Genomic DNA, 17,554 nt, shown 5'->3' on the forward strand with positions numbered 1-17,554 from the left:
GGCAACAAGGTAGGAGGGGGCAGAGGGGATAAAGCTGTGGCAGGATTTGATCTAAGGTCAGTGGGGGAACACATGATGCTGCACTCTGCTATCTCCAAGTGCCATTTTTTGAAAATTGGTTTTTTAATACATTTCAGAGCTGCAACAATCATTTGAGATAAAAAGAACCATGTATCCAAACCATAAGTAGTTTGATAAGCTCCTGTTCGCCTTTACAAATTGCTATTCAGGTGGGCTGTATTCATAATTCATCAACATGGGTCAGGCTGATGATCATGTTGACTTAACATTTGGTCTGACATTTCATCCCTGCTCACGCCTTTCATTAGTTCTCGCCACACGCCACCTCATCAAAGTCAGTCACACGAGAGAGGAATGAAAAAAAAAAGACATGAAGAAGAAGGAGAAAACGTATAGATAAAGGCAGAAAACGATAGATTATGATACAGTATCATGATAAGACTTCATGCATACAACGCTGGCGATATTTGCTCATTTGATCGTTTTGTTAAACAAACATTGCAAAAGTGGGATTGACGGCGAGGAATAAATACAGACACACTGTAATCCAGCGAACACGCACGTGAGCAAACACGACCCCTCTAACCTGCCGATCCGAGAGCTCGACCCGCCTTTTCTTGCGGCGAATCTGTATCATCAGCCATCACCCAGCGTTTCCCTAACAGCAAACGAGTTGGTGCCAAAAAAATGTCGCCTCACAAAAAAAAATAAAAAAAATAAAAAAAACTGGAGCAGCAACACATTTCTGCCAATAACAACACCGCCATGTTGATTCCAGTGGGGTGATATTGGATGATATTGACTGTAGGGAGTATTGCTGTGCTTCTCAAAGTCATTTCCAACCAAAGCAAGGACATCGACACACACACACACACACACACGTTAACACCGGTGCTGATCGGAGTGCAGACAATGAACAGGGAGGGAAGCGGAGGCATATTGACAACCTCCTTTCTGCGGGTGACAGCTCTCCATCAGTCCACATCAAACAAGTGCATACATGCAGGCTCACACAGAAGCATACACTCTGACTGATTGGCCGCTACAAGCCTGTTTCAACCTGTCAGCCTGTTGGACGTAATAGAAGACCGAATAAACTGTCCTGTGTACTGTATGTGTGTGTGTGTGTGTGCAGAAACAGTAGGTGTGCGCGCCGGACTCATCATCTCTGTAACTGATGGTCATCTGTCATCGCACAGTGTTGATAATCTTCTTAGGGACAGGGGTTTGTCTGAACAAGATGAACACCAGTCTATCTACTGTATCTGGAGAGACTAATCTGTGTTCTCATTTACTGAAGCCCAGACGGTGACAAAGTGGTCTGGCTCGTAAAAATGAGATGAATCGCAATGAAGGTTGTCAACAGGATCGTCGTGCGAAGGTGATGGAAGAAGAAAAAAATAAATAAAAATAGAGCGCTCTTACCTGCGACTTGAACTAGATCTGCGGTGGTTATGTTCTTGGGGTTTGGGCCAACTCTGAACGTCAGTGCAGGACCCAGGACGCTGCAAGATTAACAGCAAAGGAGGGAGAAAATCAACAGCTGTAGATATTTAAGAGGAACAGTTTGATATTTTGGGGAGAATTCCAAAATTATTCAGGTATTCCACAGCTGCCTTAAGTTGCATCCAATGGCAGGTGGTTCTGCCACTCATCTAGGAGTTTGTGGGTTTGGATTAACAACACTGTAAAGCACTTTGTAGAATTCAACCCTTAAATCAATTGCTAACTATTCTGATAATCAATTAATCAAAAAAAAAGATGATGTTCAGTTTTCTTTCCTCCTTTTAGACAGTTACCCAAATATCTTTGGGTTTTAGCCAAGACATTTCAGGATATCAGCTTGGGCTTTGGGAAACACTGATCGCCATTTGTCACCATTTTCTGCCATTTTATATGCCAAACAAATAATTGATTAATTGACAAAATCGTTGAGAGATTAATTTATCATTCACCATACTCAAAAGGAGCTAAGTAAGTGCAAGCCATTTACCATTATCATACATTCACCTTCTCTGCAAGGGTTAGACAAAAAGGCTGATGTGCAATTGGTTTGGTCAACATGAAGCCAGCAGCAGGTTAGCGTAGCTTAGCATAAAGTTTGGAATCAGGGAGGAACATCTAGCGTGGCACCATGGCTACAAGCAACTCTAAAACTCACTAATCAACCTCTTGTATTTGTTTTGTTTATGCCAAACAAAAACCCAAGTGTATAAGGCGACACAACGCGTGGGACTATTTCTTGGCCAGACTTGTCCTTTTATGCATTTAGTTTTTTGTGCAGATTACACAGACTAAACATAAGGGGCCGGTTTGCGAGCTTTAGATGTGCAGGTGGGTGGATTTTGTTGGTTTTTGTAGGAGTCAGACTAGCTGTTTTCTCCAGTTTCCAGTTTTCTTCATGTTAAACTAAGTTAACCTGCACCTGGCTGTAACCTTTTTATTTACTGGGCTGATATGTGAGGGCTATCGATCTGCTCATCTAAGCAATAAAAAAAATAATATTTCCCACAGTGTCACTCAACTGTTTTAAAGTTCAACTATGTTTAACGCAAAAACTGATAAAGGGCATCGATAATAAGACGAGAAACTGTAAAATACCCTTTCCGAAAAACATGCGAATAATCACGAGTTTGGCTTTTCTTTTCAGTTTGGACTTAAGAGCAAAGTACAGTCATCAACTGAGCACCTTGTTTTCTGTTCACCTGCAGTAACCTGCCTGCACTCCCTGTACCCGCTCTCCTCTGTCTGGGCAGGAGTCAGCGGCAGACTTCTCTCCCTGGAGCAGAATAAATGTTGAAGGTCCCCGAGGTTGGCCATGAAATAAAATCTAACAACCCCAGCCGACTCTGTAAGAACTCCCAGCAATGGTCAGGGAAGCGTAAAAAAAAAAAACCTACTAATGTCGAGTGTAACATCCCAAATGAAACTATTTCTATAAACAGCTAAAAAGAGAGACTTTTAACAGCTAAAAGCACAAATAAACAGCAACTTCATAGCCCTAATGGTAGCTCTTGTTCAAAACAGAGCTCAACAAGGCAACGGGAGAAATAAAGACCCCAACTGGGAAAAAAAAAATCTGCAAGAAATATGTTAATACTGGAATGGAGCAGTGAGATAATATTCCTCAGATTTTTGTAAAACTGAAAATTAAAGCGGTGATGCCTGAGATGATGATGAACACATGGCATGAGTAAACAAATGATCAATGTACGAGTCAGATGCATCACCCCTTGAAGTCAGTGAGAATTTTAAAATGCCAGAACTGAGCAATCTGCTTATTATCAAGTATTTCATTCAGTCTTACATGGCTCATATTCTTGAAACAAGTGCAAAATCTGCCATTGAGGTGGGAAAATTTCAACTTGTCTCTAATAAAAATCAGCCTGTCTCGACAATTTGTAGAATAAGTGGAATTTTGTTTGCTTCGGTCTGCTTTCATGTACTCTCACTGACACATATTTGTAGAAAAATCTCCAAACAGTCTGATTTGTTTGCGTATAATTGGATGTATTTTTTTTTATATCTCTACCGTAACAGCAGATTTTGTCACTTGTTTTAAGAAAACAAGCGTTTTGGGACCAACGATAAGGTAATTTAACTTGACAAATGGTAGATTTGTGTTGCAGAGTTATTTTGTATGTTTCATCTGGTTTTCTAATAATATAACTGACATCACAGTGAACATTAAACAAACCAGTACTGTCCTAGTTTACCAACCATCCTGCTGGGTTTGACATTTTTCATGTATTTTCACATTTACTCGACCCTCAAATCTCCATCACAATGAAATCTGGATTTTTTTTTTTAAAACTCTGCCAAGAAGTTTGCCTGTCAGCAGAATAACACAAAAACACCCAAACAAATGTTTATTGATCTCGGTAGAAGCAAAAACCAATAAGATTTTGGTGCAAATCTGGTTTGGATTGCAAAAGAGATAAAGGTTTACGCTCCTTGAACACCTTTTTAGTCGTATATCTGAGTAACTGGATTGTTTAAATGCGGAAATGGTTCAACATTTCTGAAAACTGGAAGTTTAAAGGCTTATTTACGTTACAGTCTAGCGTTAGCTGAATAAATCGCTATCCCTCACATGTCTGTACATTAAATATGACGCTACAGCGAAGAGGTGGTTTTATTAGCTTAGCATAAAGGCTAAAACAAGCCAGACAACCGGCAGAAACTCCCGACTAAAGAAATAGTCTAACCCTTAAATATGAGAATAATTGGTGACCTTTAGAAGCATTATCTGGGCTGTTTATTCCTTCCCTGAAGTTTTTATGCTAAGCTAAGCTAACACTCGCCTTAGTCTATGAATTAGCGTATTTCTCAGGCTATCACAATGCTGAACAATAATCTTAATAGATTTCAACAAATCTAGACTCATTACTCAGGTCTGCTAACAAATTCAAATCCACTACTATATATACACGAATCATGTAGGAGGTAAAATCTGCAAAACTGTTGGAGCTTCACAGCAGCAACCCAGATCATGTATATGACGGATACTTTAATAAGCCTATGGGGCTGAAGTTTCGTTTAGAGTTTATTGACAGCTGACAATAAGTAACTGTGAAAACCTACAGTGGGCTGAGATGTCCCATTTTTCTACCAGCGTCAAGCCGCCGAAACATTTCAGTACGTCATCATGTCTGAACTGTTATGTCCTGGAAAGTACATTTTTAGAGAGCTCGCTGCCAGACTGTACGACAGAGAGGCAGATTCATCAGACTGCCAGAGTGCTGTGACCCAGACCCGTTCACCATCAGTCAGCCCCGCTACAGATGCAGCGACACTCCCTCGGCCAGGAGCGATATATGAGCCAATACTGCCAGACAGACGGACCCAACCATGCACCGGTGCATTTGCGAACATGATCACACACATGGTCCTACACACACACACACACACACGGGGGCCGGCCTTCACCCGGACTCTGTTTGCTCTCGTAAATGTCAATGTTTCCACAATCTTTGCCCCTGCCTCCGTTCTCCCCGGCCGAAGGTGCTCCGCCTGAGATCTCAATGCATCTCAAATTGAACTGACGTGATTTTTTATTTTTTTTTGTATTCATTTGTTTATTTATTTTTTGGCACCGAGGCACACAGACCCTATTTAAATATACTGGCAGGGGAAAAACAGTGCCACAGTTGGGAGATGAAGTTAAGATAGATAAGTTATCAGGAGGACTTCACACTGTCTCCTGTGCTATCGGACGTGTGAGCTTGGACTTCATATTAGCTCTGCTGGTGGGACGAGATGAGTGTGTGTGTGTGTGCAGGCTGGTTGGCGGGATATTGGCAGCGAGTGTGTGTGTGTGTTCCTGCACAGACTGTGTGTGAGGATGGACTTGTGAGTGTGTGTCCCACTCCCCCTAGTGTTTCTGAGGAGCAAAACACTTACGTCATCTGGAAAAAAAAAGCAAAAAAAAAAAAAAAAAGGCACATATTATCTCCAGCCCATCATCATCCAGAACTGCTATTTCAAATCTCTTTTGAAAGGGGGAATATTTTGTGCTGATTACTGTAATAGCAAGCTCAAACATAATTGTGTCTGAAAATTTTAACAACACACACACACACACACACACCTACACACACACAGAAAAGAAAAGAAAAAAAAAAAGAAATAAAAATCCAGCCTCCCTTTCTCATACTCTCTGTCTGGAAGTCATCTCTGCCCGCCTGTTGTCATATTTGAGTATCTCTTCTCGTCTCTTCCTATCAGGGCTCATCAGAGCGAGCGAAAAACGAGAGGCCCCCGAAGCAGGGCGGCGTGCTCTGACCCAGCTCTCGTATTCCAGCCGACTCATATTCAGACGGAGGCTTTCAAATACTCACCTGTCGAGGCCGCACAGCAAGAGGCACAATGAGCTTGCGTCATGTCCTTCGCCTCGGCTGTTTCTACATGAATGCGCTTTCATTACTTTGCGAGAGGGGGAAAAAGAACGAGATAAACAAGCCAGACAGAGACGACATTTTCTGTATTTGTCTTCTGTATAGAACTGTGTCAATATGAGGTGTAAGACAGAGTGGGCTCCTCTGAGGCTTCTACACTGGCTTAACAACTTTAATGTGCTGCGAACAACAATATATATACACTCACAAATGTACTGGCCTGTAGAGCATACAATTCTTACTATGCTGCCCTTACATAAATATACTGAATGAGCTATTAGTACTTCTTTGCACTGTGACCATGGAAGTGCAGAGAAATATCACTGGGTTACTCAATACTAAAAAAAATAAGTTAGACGTTATAAAAGCACCTTTTTTCTATGATTTAAGGATGTTTATTCACAATCAGCATTGGAGATTGTTGTTGGTTTAGTCATACTGAATGTAAAAATATGAGAATCGTGTCCATGTGTTTCAATGTGAAAGAGTTATAACACAAAGAAAAAGGACTAGTTTTGATGTAAATTGTGTAAAAGACCCCCTCCGGTGAAGTTTTTTTTTTGACATTGTTAGCATGTACATTTGGTGTTTTTGATGTGCTAGAAGACACATAATGAGCAAAATAAGTAATCAATGTTATGGCTGAGCATTTTCGCTTTGATTGACTGATGATAGTCTCCAAAACACAGATTTAAAACTTCACGGTTTCTTACATCACAAACCTCAAGAACCAATCCTGTTAACTTGCAGGGCGGGGCTTTCTGTGTCATTAGTCGTCTTCAATATCAGTTTCAGGTTTGAACATGTATGACTGACTTTCTTCAGCGTTATAACTAAGTGTAATGTAGAGTAGTTTAACAATGTTTGAACAGAGTTGTGGGTGAGCTGGTGTGCTCGAGCTGCAGTTACATCATAACACATAAAGTGACATCTAAGAAATTTTAAGGAAGGGATACTTCCATGGGAAAAAAAAAATATTTAGAGTTTTAGGGGGTTTGGAGAAACACCTGACCATGCATGACCACACCTGAAAATATAGCAAACATATGCAAAATCACAGGAAACACTAACATTTAATTCAATGTAATGAATTGTGTTCATGCCTGTCAGTGTGTTTCATATAAACTAAAAACGACTATCTCAAACAAAAATTTGGAATGGCTACAAAGTGTAACACATATTAGATTCACTCTAAAGGCTGTAAAGCTTTTTTTTGTTTTTTTTAACCTAATCTTTTCTACAAGCCTGCATCCATGTTATGTGACTTGCAAGTTTCTATCACTTTGCACAGAAAAAGAGCACAAATCCAACATTAGGAGTAATTTGAAGGGGTGGTGGTATTAACCAAACACTAAATTTTTACCTAGAACACTAAAGCGCTGTGTGACGACATTCTTATTTGTATTATTTTTGCATTTTGTTTCACTTTCACTTGTTCGGTGGATGTTTTTTGGTGTTGTTTTTTAGTCTCTGCTGGCTTTTGGTTAGATTACAAAACAACTTGATCAGGCTAAGGAGACATCATGGTTTGGGTTAAGGAGCCACCAACACTAACCACAGAGCTCCAGGTGTTTTCTACGCTGTGAAGGTGACGAGTGTACAATAGTCCCTAAAACCACAAGCATCTCAAGATTTTACACTCTCTTTTATAAAATTCTACATTTTGCCTTGTGGACCACTGTAGCTACCATACAGTTTGGTGTGAGACTGGGCTGCCAAGAACTACTGTAACCAATTCTGGCAGTTCATTATAAAATTAGTTCTGTATAATTAACTCAGTCTTGCAGAACAATAACAAAACACAGAATGTTTTTTAGAAAACTAAATAAAAAATCATTTAGAATCATAACTAAGCCCATTTCTTCAGAGTTAACTAGGAAAAGTGAGTACTTTTAGTTCTGACAGTATTTTTTTTGTATTTGTAACATAAAATAGCACTACATTACATCGAAAAAATAATTCAGAGGACCTACTGCCACTAATTAAATGTGTGGTAAGTTGTAAAGTATTAAATTGGCTCGATAGCTTTGTTGTTCTATGAGTTCAGAAAGTTCTTAAAACCTTTTACACTGCAAATTGTTAAGTAACTGGTCATTTAAAGTACCACTGATTATAAAGATTCATTCTCCTAACTTAATAAAGCTTGACGGTTGAACATCATGTCTTTAGAAGCTGTCATGAGTCAAAACGACTGACGCAAACTGTTGCATTATTTTTTTGTTGAGCCTAAACCTTGGTTTTTAGAGTGTAGCAGGAGTTGTAGCAATACTGTGATTAAGTGTTACTACTTTTATAAAAGTAGTCTTTCACCACTCTGTATGTGAATGATTTCATCAGCACCCCGATAATGACATTAATCATAACGTGCGTCAGGAGTTGATTCAGAGTGATAAGAAATGACAGGTGCAATAACAAGATTAACTAAATCAGTGCCGGCACGATGACACGTCCTGGCGTTCCGGCTTTAAAGATAGAGATCAGAACGCCTCCTTGGTTGCATTTATTTTGAGGTCACCGTGTGTATTTTCAAAGCACGAACAGTAGATACAGAACGCTCTGACAGTTTTCCCTCTCAGTAACTATTATCCGAGCCAAAATACTCTGTATCTACAGTTGCAGCGTAGCCGCACACTGCAGTGCAGCGGCTTTGGTGTTCATATGCTGTGGGTGTTACTGAACCACCCAGACTTCACTTCTCCTGCAGGAGCGTCTTGAAAGGCTTGTCAGATCTTAGGCGAACACATCTCCTCTGCCTCCTACATGGTCTGACACCAAATGTACAGCAGAACCATGGTACAAGCACAAAACAGCCTGGGTTCAAGGACAGTTCGCCTGCTCATTAATATTTTAACCGCCTCCTGCTGGACTACTTTCTCTATTTCCAGCTCTCTATCCACTGCTGCTTCCCTTTCTCTCTCTTCCTCTCTTTGCCTCTAACTAAAAATCGTTTGATGGCTTGACTGCTCTCTTTTTGACAAGGCGTACAGTGACAATAGTGGCGAGGCAGTGTTTTGAATACAATGGAGACATCAGTGTGTGTCTGGAGGTAATTAGGCCTGATTTCTCTCCCTGCGAGAAGTCAAACACTGCAAAAGGTCAGAAAAACAACAAACGCCTACAGTCTCTGGCAGTGTGGCACAGCATTTTCACACAAACAATCCTCGAAGCGACTGGACAACCTTCACTCCGTTTCTCCGAGCTCAAAGGCACGAAACAAAAACCATTTCAAATGCTTTAAATGTGGCCAATTATCCTTTATTCGATGTATAGCTTGTAAACTGCGAGGAAGAATCATTATTTGTGACAATGGGGGATGTTGGTGTCTGTACGTACGAGAGCTGGGTGAGATCGGCGGCGTGGAGGCTCAGTCTCTGGGTCAGTCGCTCCATCAGGTCCAAGCCCTGGTCAGTGGTGAGGGAGCTGGGGGAGGAAAAAACACACAGCGAGGCGTCACATTTGAAGGTTCATACCCGCGCAACATACCCGCAGCCACTCAGCTGTTAAAATACTATTTTTTTTTAGGGAGATACTGCCACAATTCATACCCACAAATGGGTCATTGCACACAAGCAAAGCTATGGTTGTCTGAATGGATGTACTGCACACATTTGCACACCCGTAGACACACACAAGCACAAACAAACACACAAAGCAGTGTGCCAAGGGAAAAGGGATCAGCTGCCTCTTCAGGCTTGGTAAATCACCTGCTTTTTTCCAGCAATGAGACAAACAATAAGGTGCAAATGGAACCTGCATGAGGTGTAATGGCTGTATCATATGGACGCTCCTTTCTCTCTCCCCGCCTTCGCTCATCTTTCTTCTTCTTTCGCCTACATTCACTTGCTTTCTCCCGGCGCGCACGTACGCTCAAAGTAAAACACGATAACAGCGAGTACACAAACACGCTGTGCACGCGCCCTCACGGTGAGATGAGAATAATAAGGTGCAAATGGAATGGAGGTGAAGTGTAATGGTGGTCTGATAAAGCCATGCCTCATCTCAGCTCAGTCCACGGCTGCTCTCTCACTCAGAGAGTAAATCGCCAAGGAAATAGACCAAACAAAGGCAATCTGCCGGCCAGCGCGTCGTATGGAGGAAATGAGAAGGGCATCCACACAAACACACTCAGAAAGCTACTTTATTGCTGACAGCTTAACCTGGAATCACTGAGACTGCCAAGTGACTGCAAGGTGACATGCACCGAGAAGTCATGGATCATAATGAGACATTGTTCAAATTTTGTTACCACTCCATAGCAGGGAAATGTGAAATAAACTGGGAAACAATTTCACGCTACACTGGGTATTGAGTGCAGTATCACTTATATGTGCTCTTTTTTCAGACACTCAGCGTCATCTCGAGTTAAAAAAAAGGAGGTTTTCCTTCGACGTATTCCAGTCAGAATTATGCTGAAATATTTTGTTTAGCCCGCATTTGACACCACATTACAGCAGCTTTTCTCTAACAGAACAGTGCGCCGTGCACGAGTGGCTGATTCACTCCACCTTTGAGAGAGTGGGAGGTTCTTTTTTCTTTTCTTTTTTTTTTCCCCCTCCACTTTTTTTTTGAGGGGTTTTGAAAGTTAAAGATTTACCGAAGCAATTCCAGACACGTTTGCATCCCTCTGCGGTAATTCTAGCAACTGGAGAGCTCCAGGAGTGACTTGGTTGTTGATGCTAGCACTTTTCCCCTTGGGTTTCTCTCTCTGTCTCTTTCTCTTCTATCCATACCTTTTCCACTTCCCCCTCCACGTATACCACCCTCCTTCCTTTTCTATTCCCCAAACCTCACCTCCTCCTCCTCCTCCCCCCCCCCACTACCACCACCACAATGTCAGGAGCTGTCAGATAAGCAGGTTTGCGTAGCCACACTGCGGGGTGCGAAGAAGCCGGGGATAACAACTGTGCAATCATGAGGTCTGCAGCGAATGCAGAGACACCTCTATAGGCCAACTATAGGTGTCCGCTAGGTGGGCCGAGGATAGACAAGGAGGAGGAAGATATTTCACTCAGAAGGTGACCTGTTTCTTTCCCCCCGGCGCATACTCACCTATAGTGTGTGTTTACGTCTTAATCTGCTATTCCTATTTGTGTGGCAATGGGGTGACAAAGACTGTACCCATCGGACCTTTATGAGACTCCGCGTGTTGAACAGGTGAAGGACAACTCGCTGACACTGGACTTGATAACGCCATAAAGGGATTTGAGAGCGGGCCAGAGGCGAAGACACAGTCGATAGGAACTTATCTTCGCTGAGCCTGAGCTGAGTGAGAGGTAAGAGAGACGGAGAGAGAGGGAACCTGGCTACCCTTCCTGACAAAGTATCATCATTAAAGCTGTAATACAGCACAGTAATACCCACACACTGAGGGATTTATCATCGCCGCTATTGTAATCAGGTACAGCGCACACTGAGGATTTCCAACGACAGTATCCTTTTTCCGCGAAGACGTGAACATGTGGGTGGTTTTGACAGAATTTACGTCTCTTAAAGGCGGTTTTAAGTAAGAGAACAAAGCAGATGTATGCTTGGTGTTAAGGTAAGTAAAATGAGGCGGACTTGAAACGGGTCCAGCAGCGCGGCTGACGACTGGTGGGTGGAGCAAAAACTTGCGATGAGCTACAATGTCGAGCCTCAGGAATGAGAGCGGGATTGAAAAACATGTTTTTGATAATAATAATGACGAACACAGAGAGACTTTTAGTTTTTCAGTTCCTCCTGGGGAGCCCTGCAGAAATATTTATGCATAATTAATTGATATTGTAAATTTTCATCTGAATAAATTAAATAAAAGTGTTTTGGAATCGATAATGGTGTGCACTCTCTTTGTCTGCCAAAACGAGAGTACTATTTAACAGTCCTGAGCACGTGTTAACACTTTATTGAAGGTGTTTGATCGTAATAATTTAGTAAAAACCTGCAAAGTAACAGCGTTTCACAGCAGAACTTTTAGGTCCATCAGTTTATTAAAGGTGAGTGTTTGTAATAATCTAGGAAAATGTGTAAAGTACAAGTGCTTCTTCATAAAACATACAATGAAAATATCAGTAAATTGATTGTTTTTGTACTTTATCTGAATTACTTGATCGCGCAGTTATTATTTGGAAGACGTTGTTGCCAGACATCTAGAAGTTTTTTTTTACAGTGCATGTTTATCTCTAGACTGTCTCATATTCTACACTCTGATCTATAGACAGTTCATATCCAGTGAGACAAAACACAACAAACACTAGAATGAAACACCTTTGAATTCTAATGAATTCTCATCATTCATGACAAGTCAAATTCTTTCAAACCATAATGAATCTACCGTAATGAATCTGTGCAACCAGGTGCAGTCAGTCACATTAAAACCATTTAACTAGCCATCTAATATTTATAGAAAAGGATCCGTATTATTATAATCATATTTTGTATGCATTATTTATAGTATTATTTGTTAAGACACCAAATGTCTAATTCCTCTATTTCTAATCACCAGCTGGATTTCACCATCTGTCTGGACTTATTCAATGCTGACTCCGAACACAATGATTTAAAAATGAAATAAGAATCTGAAACACTAATATCTCTACTAAAGATTGTTGATTATATATATTATGTGTGAAATTTCTTCACAAAAACATATGATATTGATTCTGAATTCTATTATTTAGGTACATTTGACACCCAAACTTTCTTATTTATAAGCTTTGCAAATTTTATTTCTCTGATACAACTGTGCAATAGTTCAAATCTAACCTTCGCAGCCGTGAACAGTACATTTTCTTACTAACAAAGACAAATGATCTTTTTTAGACACTGAAACAGCAGTCTCGCTGGGTTTCGCTCTTGGCCCACTTCCCTTCAGGGCTTAACAGAATCATGTCACAGAGCAGATTTTCAGATGGACAGTACAGGTCATATATTTATCTGCTAGAACTGCTTTATCAGTTTCTGCCCAGCTGTCACAGCATTTGCAGTCCATCCAGCACGGTTTAGAAACTCGTGTCCAACACTCAACATTACATTTAGAAAACCTGTGTCTGTTTTCTTCTGGATAACACCACTGCCACATTCTTAAGAAATGAAATATGTTTAAAATAAGCTTTGATTTATGCCATTAAATTGCTCACATAGTCATAACACTTAACACTGTCATTTTATGGAGTTTTAATACATCCTCATTTGTAAATTACTCTTGTTATGTCTGTGCAGTTTTGGTATGTGGAATTAGTTCATACTACTCTTAAATCATTCTAGTATCAGTGATGTGCAGGAATCATACTCACTCTGATCCAGTGATGATGTAGCCAAAGTGTCTGTCCTTCCCTCTGCTGGAAAACTCCTTCACCCCCACATGGACCAGCTGGGTTTTGACTCTCATGTCCTTCTTCTGCGGCTCCTCCAGCTGCTTCTTCCCCGCCGGGCCCTGAACCCCCTGCATCCACCTCTCGATCTCAGAGTCCACCTGCGCGTCAGGCCTCTCCGCCCCGCCGGTTAATCGCAGGGTGGCGCCCTCCTTCGCGGGTTCGACCGCAGTCTTCTCCTCCCAGCGGTGGACGTCGGGAACTCGGTCCTGCGTCGTGCGGCTCCTCACGTTCTCCAGTCCGACCATTTTCCGGAGGGGAGCCGGCGGCCCACTGTTGACCTCTGGAGCATCGCCAAAGGGCTCCATGTTGAGGTAGTCCAGCAGCTTGGAGAAGAAGGCTGCATGCTGTTTTGAATCACGGAAGAATTTGCTTTAGAATAGTGAAGACATTTTTTTATTCTAATTTTACCTACATATTACTTCCAGTTTCCTTACATAGGAGAAGTTATTATGCTCTGAGGAAAATTAATTAATACCTTGAATAAAGACTTCAGCTCTATTAGAAACGTCAGTCACAGAAAAGGTATGAATTTGTGCTGCATTCTCCACCGTTTCTGAGTCTGAATTCTTGTCCAAGGTCTAACAACATCCTTTGTCCTTACAAATTATTACAGGGTGCATTCAGTAGCTTTTAGTATAGTTAACAAGAGATTTGTGGCATTGTGCAAAACCATTTTAATTCGTATCGTTTCATTCAGTGAAAACACAGAGATTGGACAACAATCAAGAAATTTTCCAAGGTTCTGCAGTTGTGAGTTTGCTTTCAAGTTGTAATAATTCAACAGTAAATGCGGGTCTGCACAACTTTTCAAATCATCCCTATTTGAAGTAGCATTCAAAAGTGAATAAAGTGTAGGTTTGGACATGTCTTGCTCCCAGAGAAACCAATTTGTTGGTTGAGCAGAGTAATTTTAAATTCACCTTGTCAACGGGCTCTTTGTCTGCACCGTCTATTTGTTGGCCTGGAAACAAACACAATGTATGTGAGCAGATTGTGTGAAAAACTGAAGTTCTCTTTTGTATTTAGCAAAGAAAACACAGTTATGACTCAAACGAGAGACTCAAAAATACATTTGGCAGGACTTTGTATGAGGATTATATAAAAAAACTGCCTAATTAAAGCACTTATAACCGTACAATGTCTCACATTCTTATGTCTAGGACACAAAATATATGCGTAAGTGCTCTGAACGCTGCCAACTTTTATTCTCTTAGACGACAGCAGAAGCACCAACCTTGTTGTTTCATTCTCGGTGTGTCTTTCTGGTTTAGATCCTGCCCTTTATCTGATTTCAGGTCCTGGTTTTGATTCAGATGCATTTCTGCCAGTGGCTCCCTGTTAGCCTCCATCTCCCCCCTGGAGTCAGTGGCTCCTGGTCCTGGCTGGGTCCCAAGCGCCGGCCGCTCCTCATCCACCTCCTGCAGGGCTCCTGTGATGACCTCAGCCAGCTGGTCCAGGTCTTTGCCCATCAAAGCCTCCATGTGGACGCTGTGTCTGCCCAGCTGGTTCACCATATTCTGGATGAATTGCTCTGGAGAGAAAGAGACGAATGAAACCACACAATCAGATTATATTTAAATGTGTTAAAAATACACAAAAAAAAAAAAAATAGAATGCTTAAGAAAATATTGACAAGCTACTACAAAAATATGAATAATGTGGTGCAAAAAATAAAAGCTGGAGTGTGAAATTGTCATAACAAGCCACCAAAAAGCCCATCTTACCATCCATGACGTTGAGAGGCTGTTTCGCGGACAGTCGGTTTGAGCCGGCCTTGAACAGCAGCCTGTCTAGATTAGGCCTTTGGGTCTTGGAGCCAAAAGCGACCTGAGTCTGCGGCTCTGCATGGCCGATCGGAGTTGGCTGCATGTAGCTGAGGTAGTGGAGCTTTCCTTTGGGCGACGCGGCCTCGCCACCTGGGCTGCCCTGCTGAGCGCCTGGTGCCCCGGAAAGAAGCCGTTCCAGATGGCCGGAGAGGAGTTTGCTCCTCCCTGGGTCCTGGTTGGAGTAGCTTGTACTGAGCTTGGGGTGCCTGCCCTCTCCACTCTGGGTAAAGACTTTGGTGACGGGAGGTTGGCCAGCTCCTTTCTGCAGGCTGTAGATGGTGGTCTCCTTCCAGCCCTGCTGGGGTTTTGGCCGGCTGGGCTCCAGACGATCAGCAGACTTGATGTCTTCATTCTACAACACAACATGGCCGGTTTACCACCTTTAGAGCTGTGTGAATATGTCAAACAGTATTTTTAACATGTTCATGATGTGACTCTTTGGATGTCCTGGTCAGTTGTGCCGCCACTTTAGTCTAGACCAAAATATTTCACCAACTATTGGACGCACCCTGGTGATATTAAGTACTAACATTCCCCTTTAACATTAACTGTAATAACTTTTCTTACCTCTTTGTAGAGACATTTTAAAGACTCCCTCCTGTTGACATTCATTTTTTTGCCATCTTAAAATTTCCATGTGGTGCTTTTATATAATGGAAATAAACAATCAACACCACAGCATTTCAACTTTGAAATGACAAGTCTCAAAAACGCAAACTCAGACTTTCAGGGTTTCACATATAAGAAACCTGAGAAATTAATCCTGTCAACTTGCAAGCTGAAGCCTCTGTGTCATTATTTTTCTTTAATTCAATAAATGTAATTCTTCAGAGTTGAATTTAAAGTTCTACTTATTGTCTGTAACTCTCTGAGTGGTCTGGGGCTAAAATATATTGGAGATGTTTGATACAAGCCTGAAAGAGCGGCTCCCCTTGGAACTTAGTCGTGGCCCATTTTTTCGGAATAAGCTGCAAACTGTTCCTTTTTCCACTGCTCTTAGGTAATCAGCGTTATTATAAAGTTTTGTCTGAACCAAGTGTACTTTTATTCAACTTGTCTGTACTTTCGTTCACCTAATTTTAATTAATTTCTTTTCTATTTTAATGTATATTTTATCTCTTATATGCTTTTATTTTTCTCATCTCTTAGCTGTTTCAGTCAATCACTTTTAATGATTCTATAAATCTGTGTTCACCTTATTCAACTTGTCAGCACTGTTTTTAATTGATTCAATTAAATAAGTTTTTATTACATTATTTTTTAAATTTCCTTCTCTTTTTTTTCTTTAAAAAGAAAATAATTCAAATAACCTGTGTATGATAAGGTCGTGCATAAATAAATGCTTGCTTCAGAACTGTTTTCCAGTTTGACTTGCCATCGTGTAGAGTAGCTTTACAGTGCTTGAACTGAGTTGTAGGAGAGCTGGTGTGCTCGAGCTGCAGCAACCAGAGGAGCGCTGAGTAAAGAGAGCGGCAGGGACTTCAGAGAGTGTTGATATATGTATATTTTAGTCAAGCTTTTGATTGTTTTGATAGATTTTGTTTCATTTGTACCCTTCCTAGAATTCCTTTTATTTACTGACTTCTGTATTCATTCACCTATTTACATATTTATTACTTCATTTTTATCATTTCTTATTATTTTTAGCATTTTGACTTCTGTCTCTACCGATTTTAATAATAGATATTTCATTTACTTATCTAGTTTCTTTTATCTTTTTTATTTTATTTTATCTCATCTGGTAAATGGTCTGCACTTATATAGCGCCTTTTTCTACCTTAGTGGTATCCAAGGTGCTTTACAATGTGTTTCGCATTCACCCATTCACACACTAATGGCGACAGAGTTGCCATGCAAGGCGCTCATCAGCTAAGCAACTTGGGGTTCAGTGTCTTGCCCAAGGACACTTCGGCATGTAGTGGGGACCAGGGATCGAACGGACAACCTTGCCATCAGTGGACAACCCGCTCTACCACCTGAGTCACAGCCGCCCCATCTGGTGTTTCCTCTGCTCTTCAGTCCTTGTGTTTTAGAGTCCTGTATTGATAACTTGACTGTGAGGGTGGGTTTGAGGGAAGGGGTAGGGGTTGTTTGTGTTGTTTTATTGCATTTTTATTTGTTAAGCACTTTGTGTCGCCTTTCGTGTTTGTATGAAAAGTGCTATATACATAAAGTCTGATTGATGCATTGATCTGCACATTCTGAACGAAGCAACAGACCAGAGTTGCATTTCAGCCACTTTAAAGGTCCCATATGGTGGAAATCCATTTGTTATTGTGCTTTGTGGTTGTTGTAAAGTTTGAGGTGTAAAATAAATGCTGTTAAGATATGAAGACATTTACTTCTGTCATTCATCAAGGCCAAGCCACAACTGGTTAGCCTTCAAGCTTTACCAGTGAGTAAGACTTTGACCCAAATGCTGTGTAATACCAATCAATAGTTGACCAGTGAGTAAAAC

At 41.2% G+C, this 17,554-nt stretch overlaps 1 protein-coding gene across 1 annotated transcript in view; it reads right to left on the reverse strand.

Moving 5' to 3' along the window:
* LOC103373229 (receptor-type tyrosine-protein phosphatase N2-like) overlaps nucleotides 1-15,448 on the reverse strand; it is a gene marked incomplete at its 5' end in the record, with an annotated part of 98,136 nt that extends 82,688 nt beyond the window's left edge. The window contains 6 exons of the mRNA XM_008303072.1: nucleotides 1,447-1,526; nucleotides 9,252-9,338; nucleotides 13,190-13,614; nucleotides 14,191-14,231; nucleotides 14,505-14,801; nucleotides 14,995-15,448. Coding sequence (XP_008301294.1) covers nucleotides 1,447-1,526; nucleotides 9,252-9,338; nucleotides 13,190-13,614; nucleotides 14,191-14,231; nucleotides 14,505-14,801; nucleotides 14,995-15,448 — 1,384 coding nt within the window. The remainder of the gene's footprint in view (nucleotides 1-1,446; nucleotides 1,527-9,251; nucleotides 9,339-13,189; nucleotides 13,615-14,190; nucleotides 14,232-14,504; nucleotides 14,802-14,994) is intronic.
* Nucleotides 15,449-17,554: the final 2,106 nt, after the last annotated feature.

The sequence above is a fragment of the Stegastes partitus genome, unplaced genomic scaffold (genome assembly GCF_000690725.1).
Source record: "Stegastes partitus isolate 25-593 unplaced genomic scaffold, Stegastes_partitus-1.0.2 Scaffold1932, whole genome shotgun sequence".
NCBI lineage: Eukaryota > Metazoa > Chordata > Actinopteri > Pomacentridae > Stegastes > Stegastes partitus.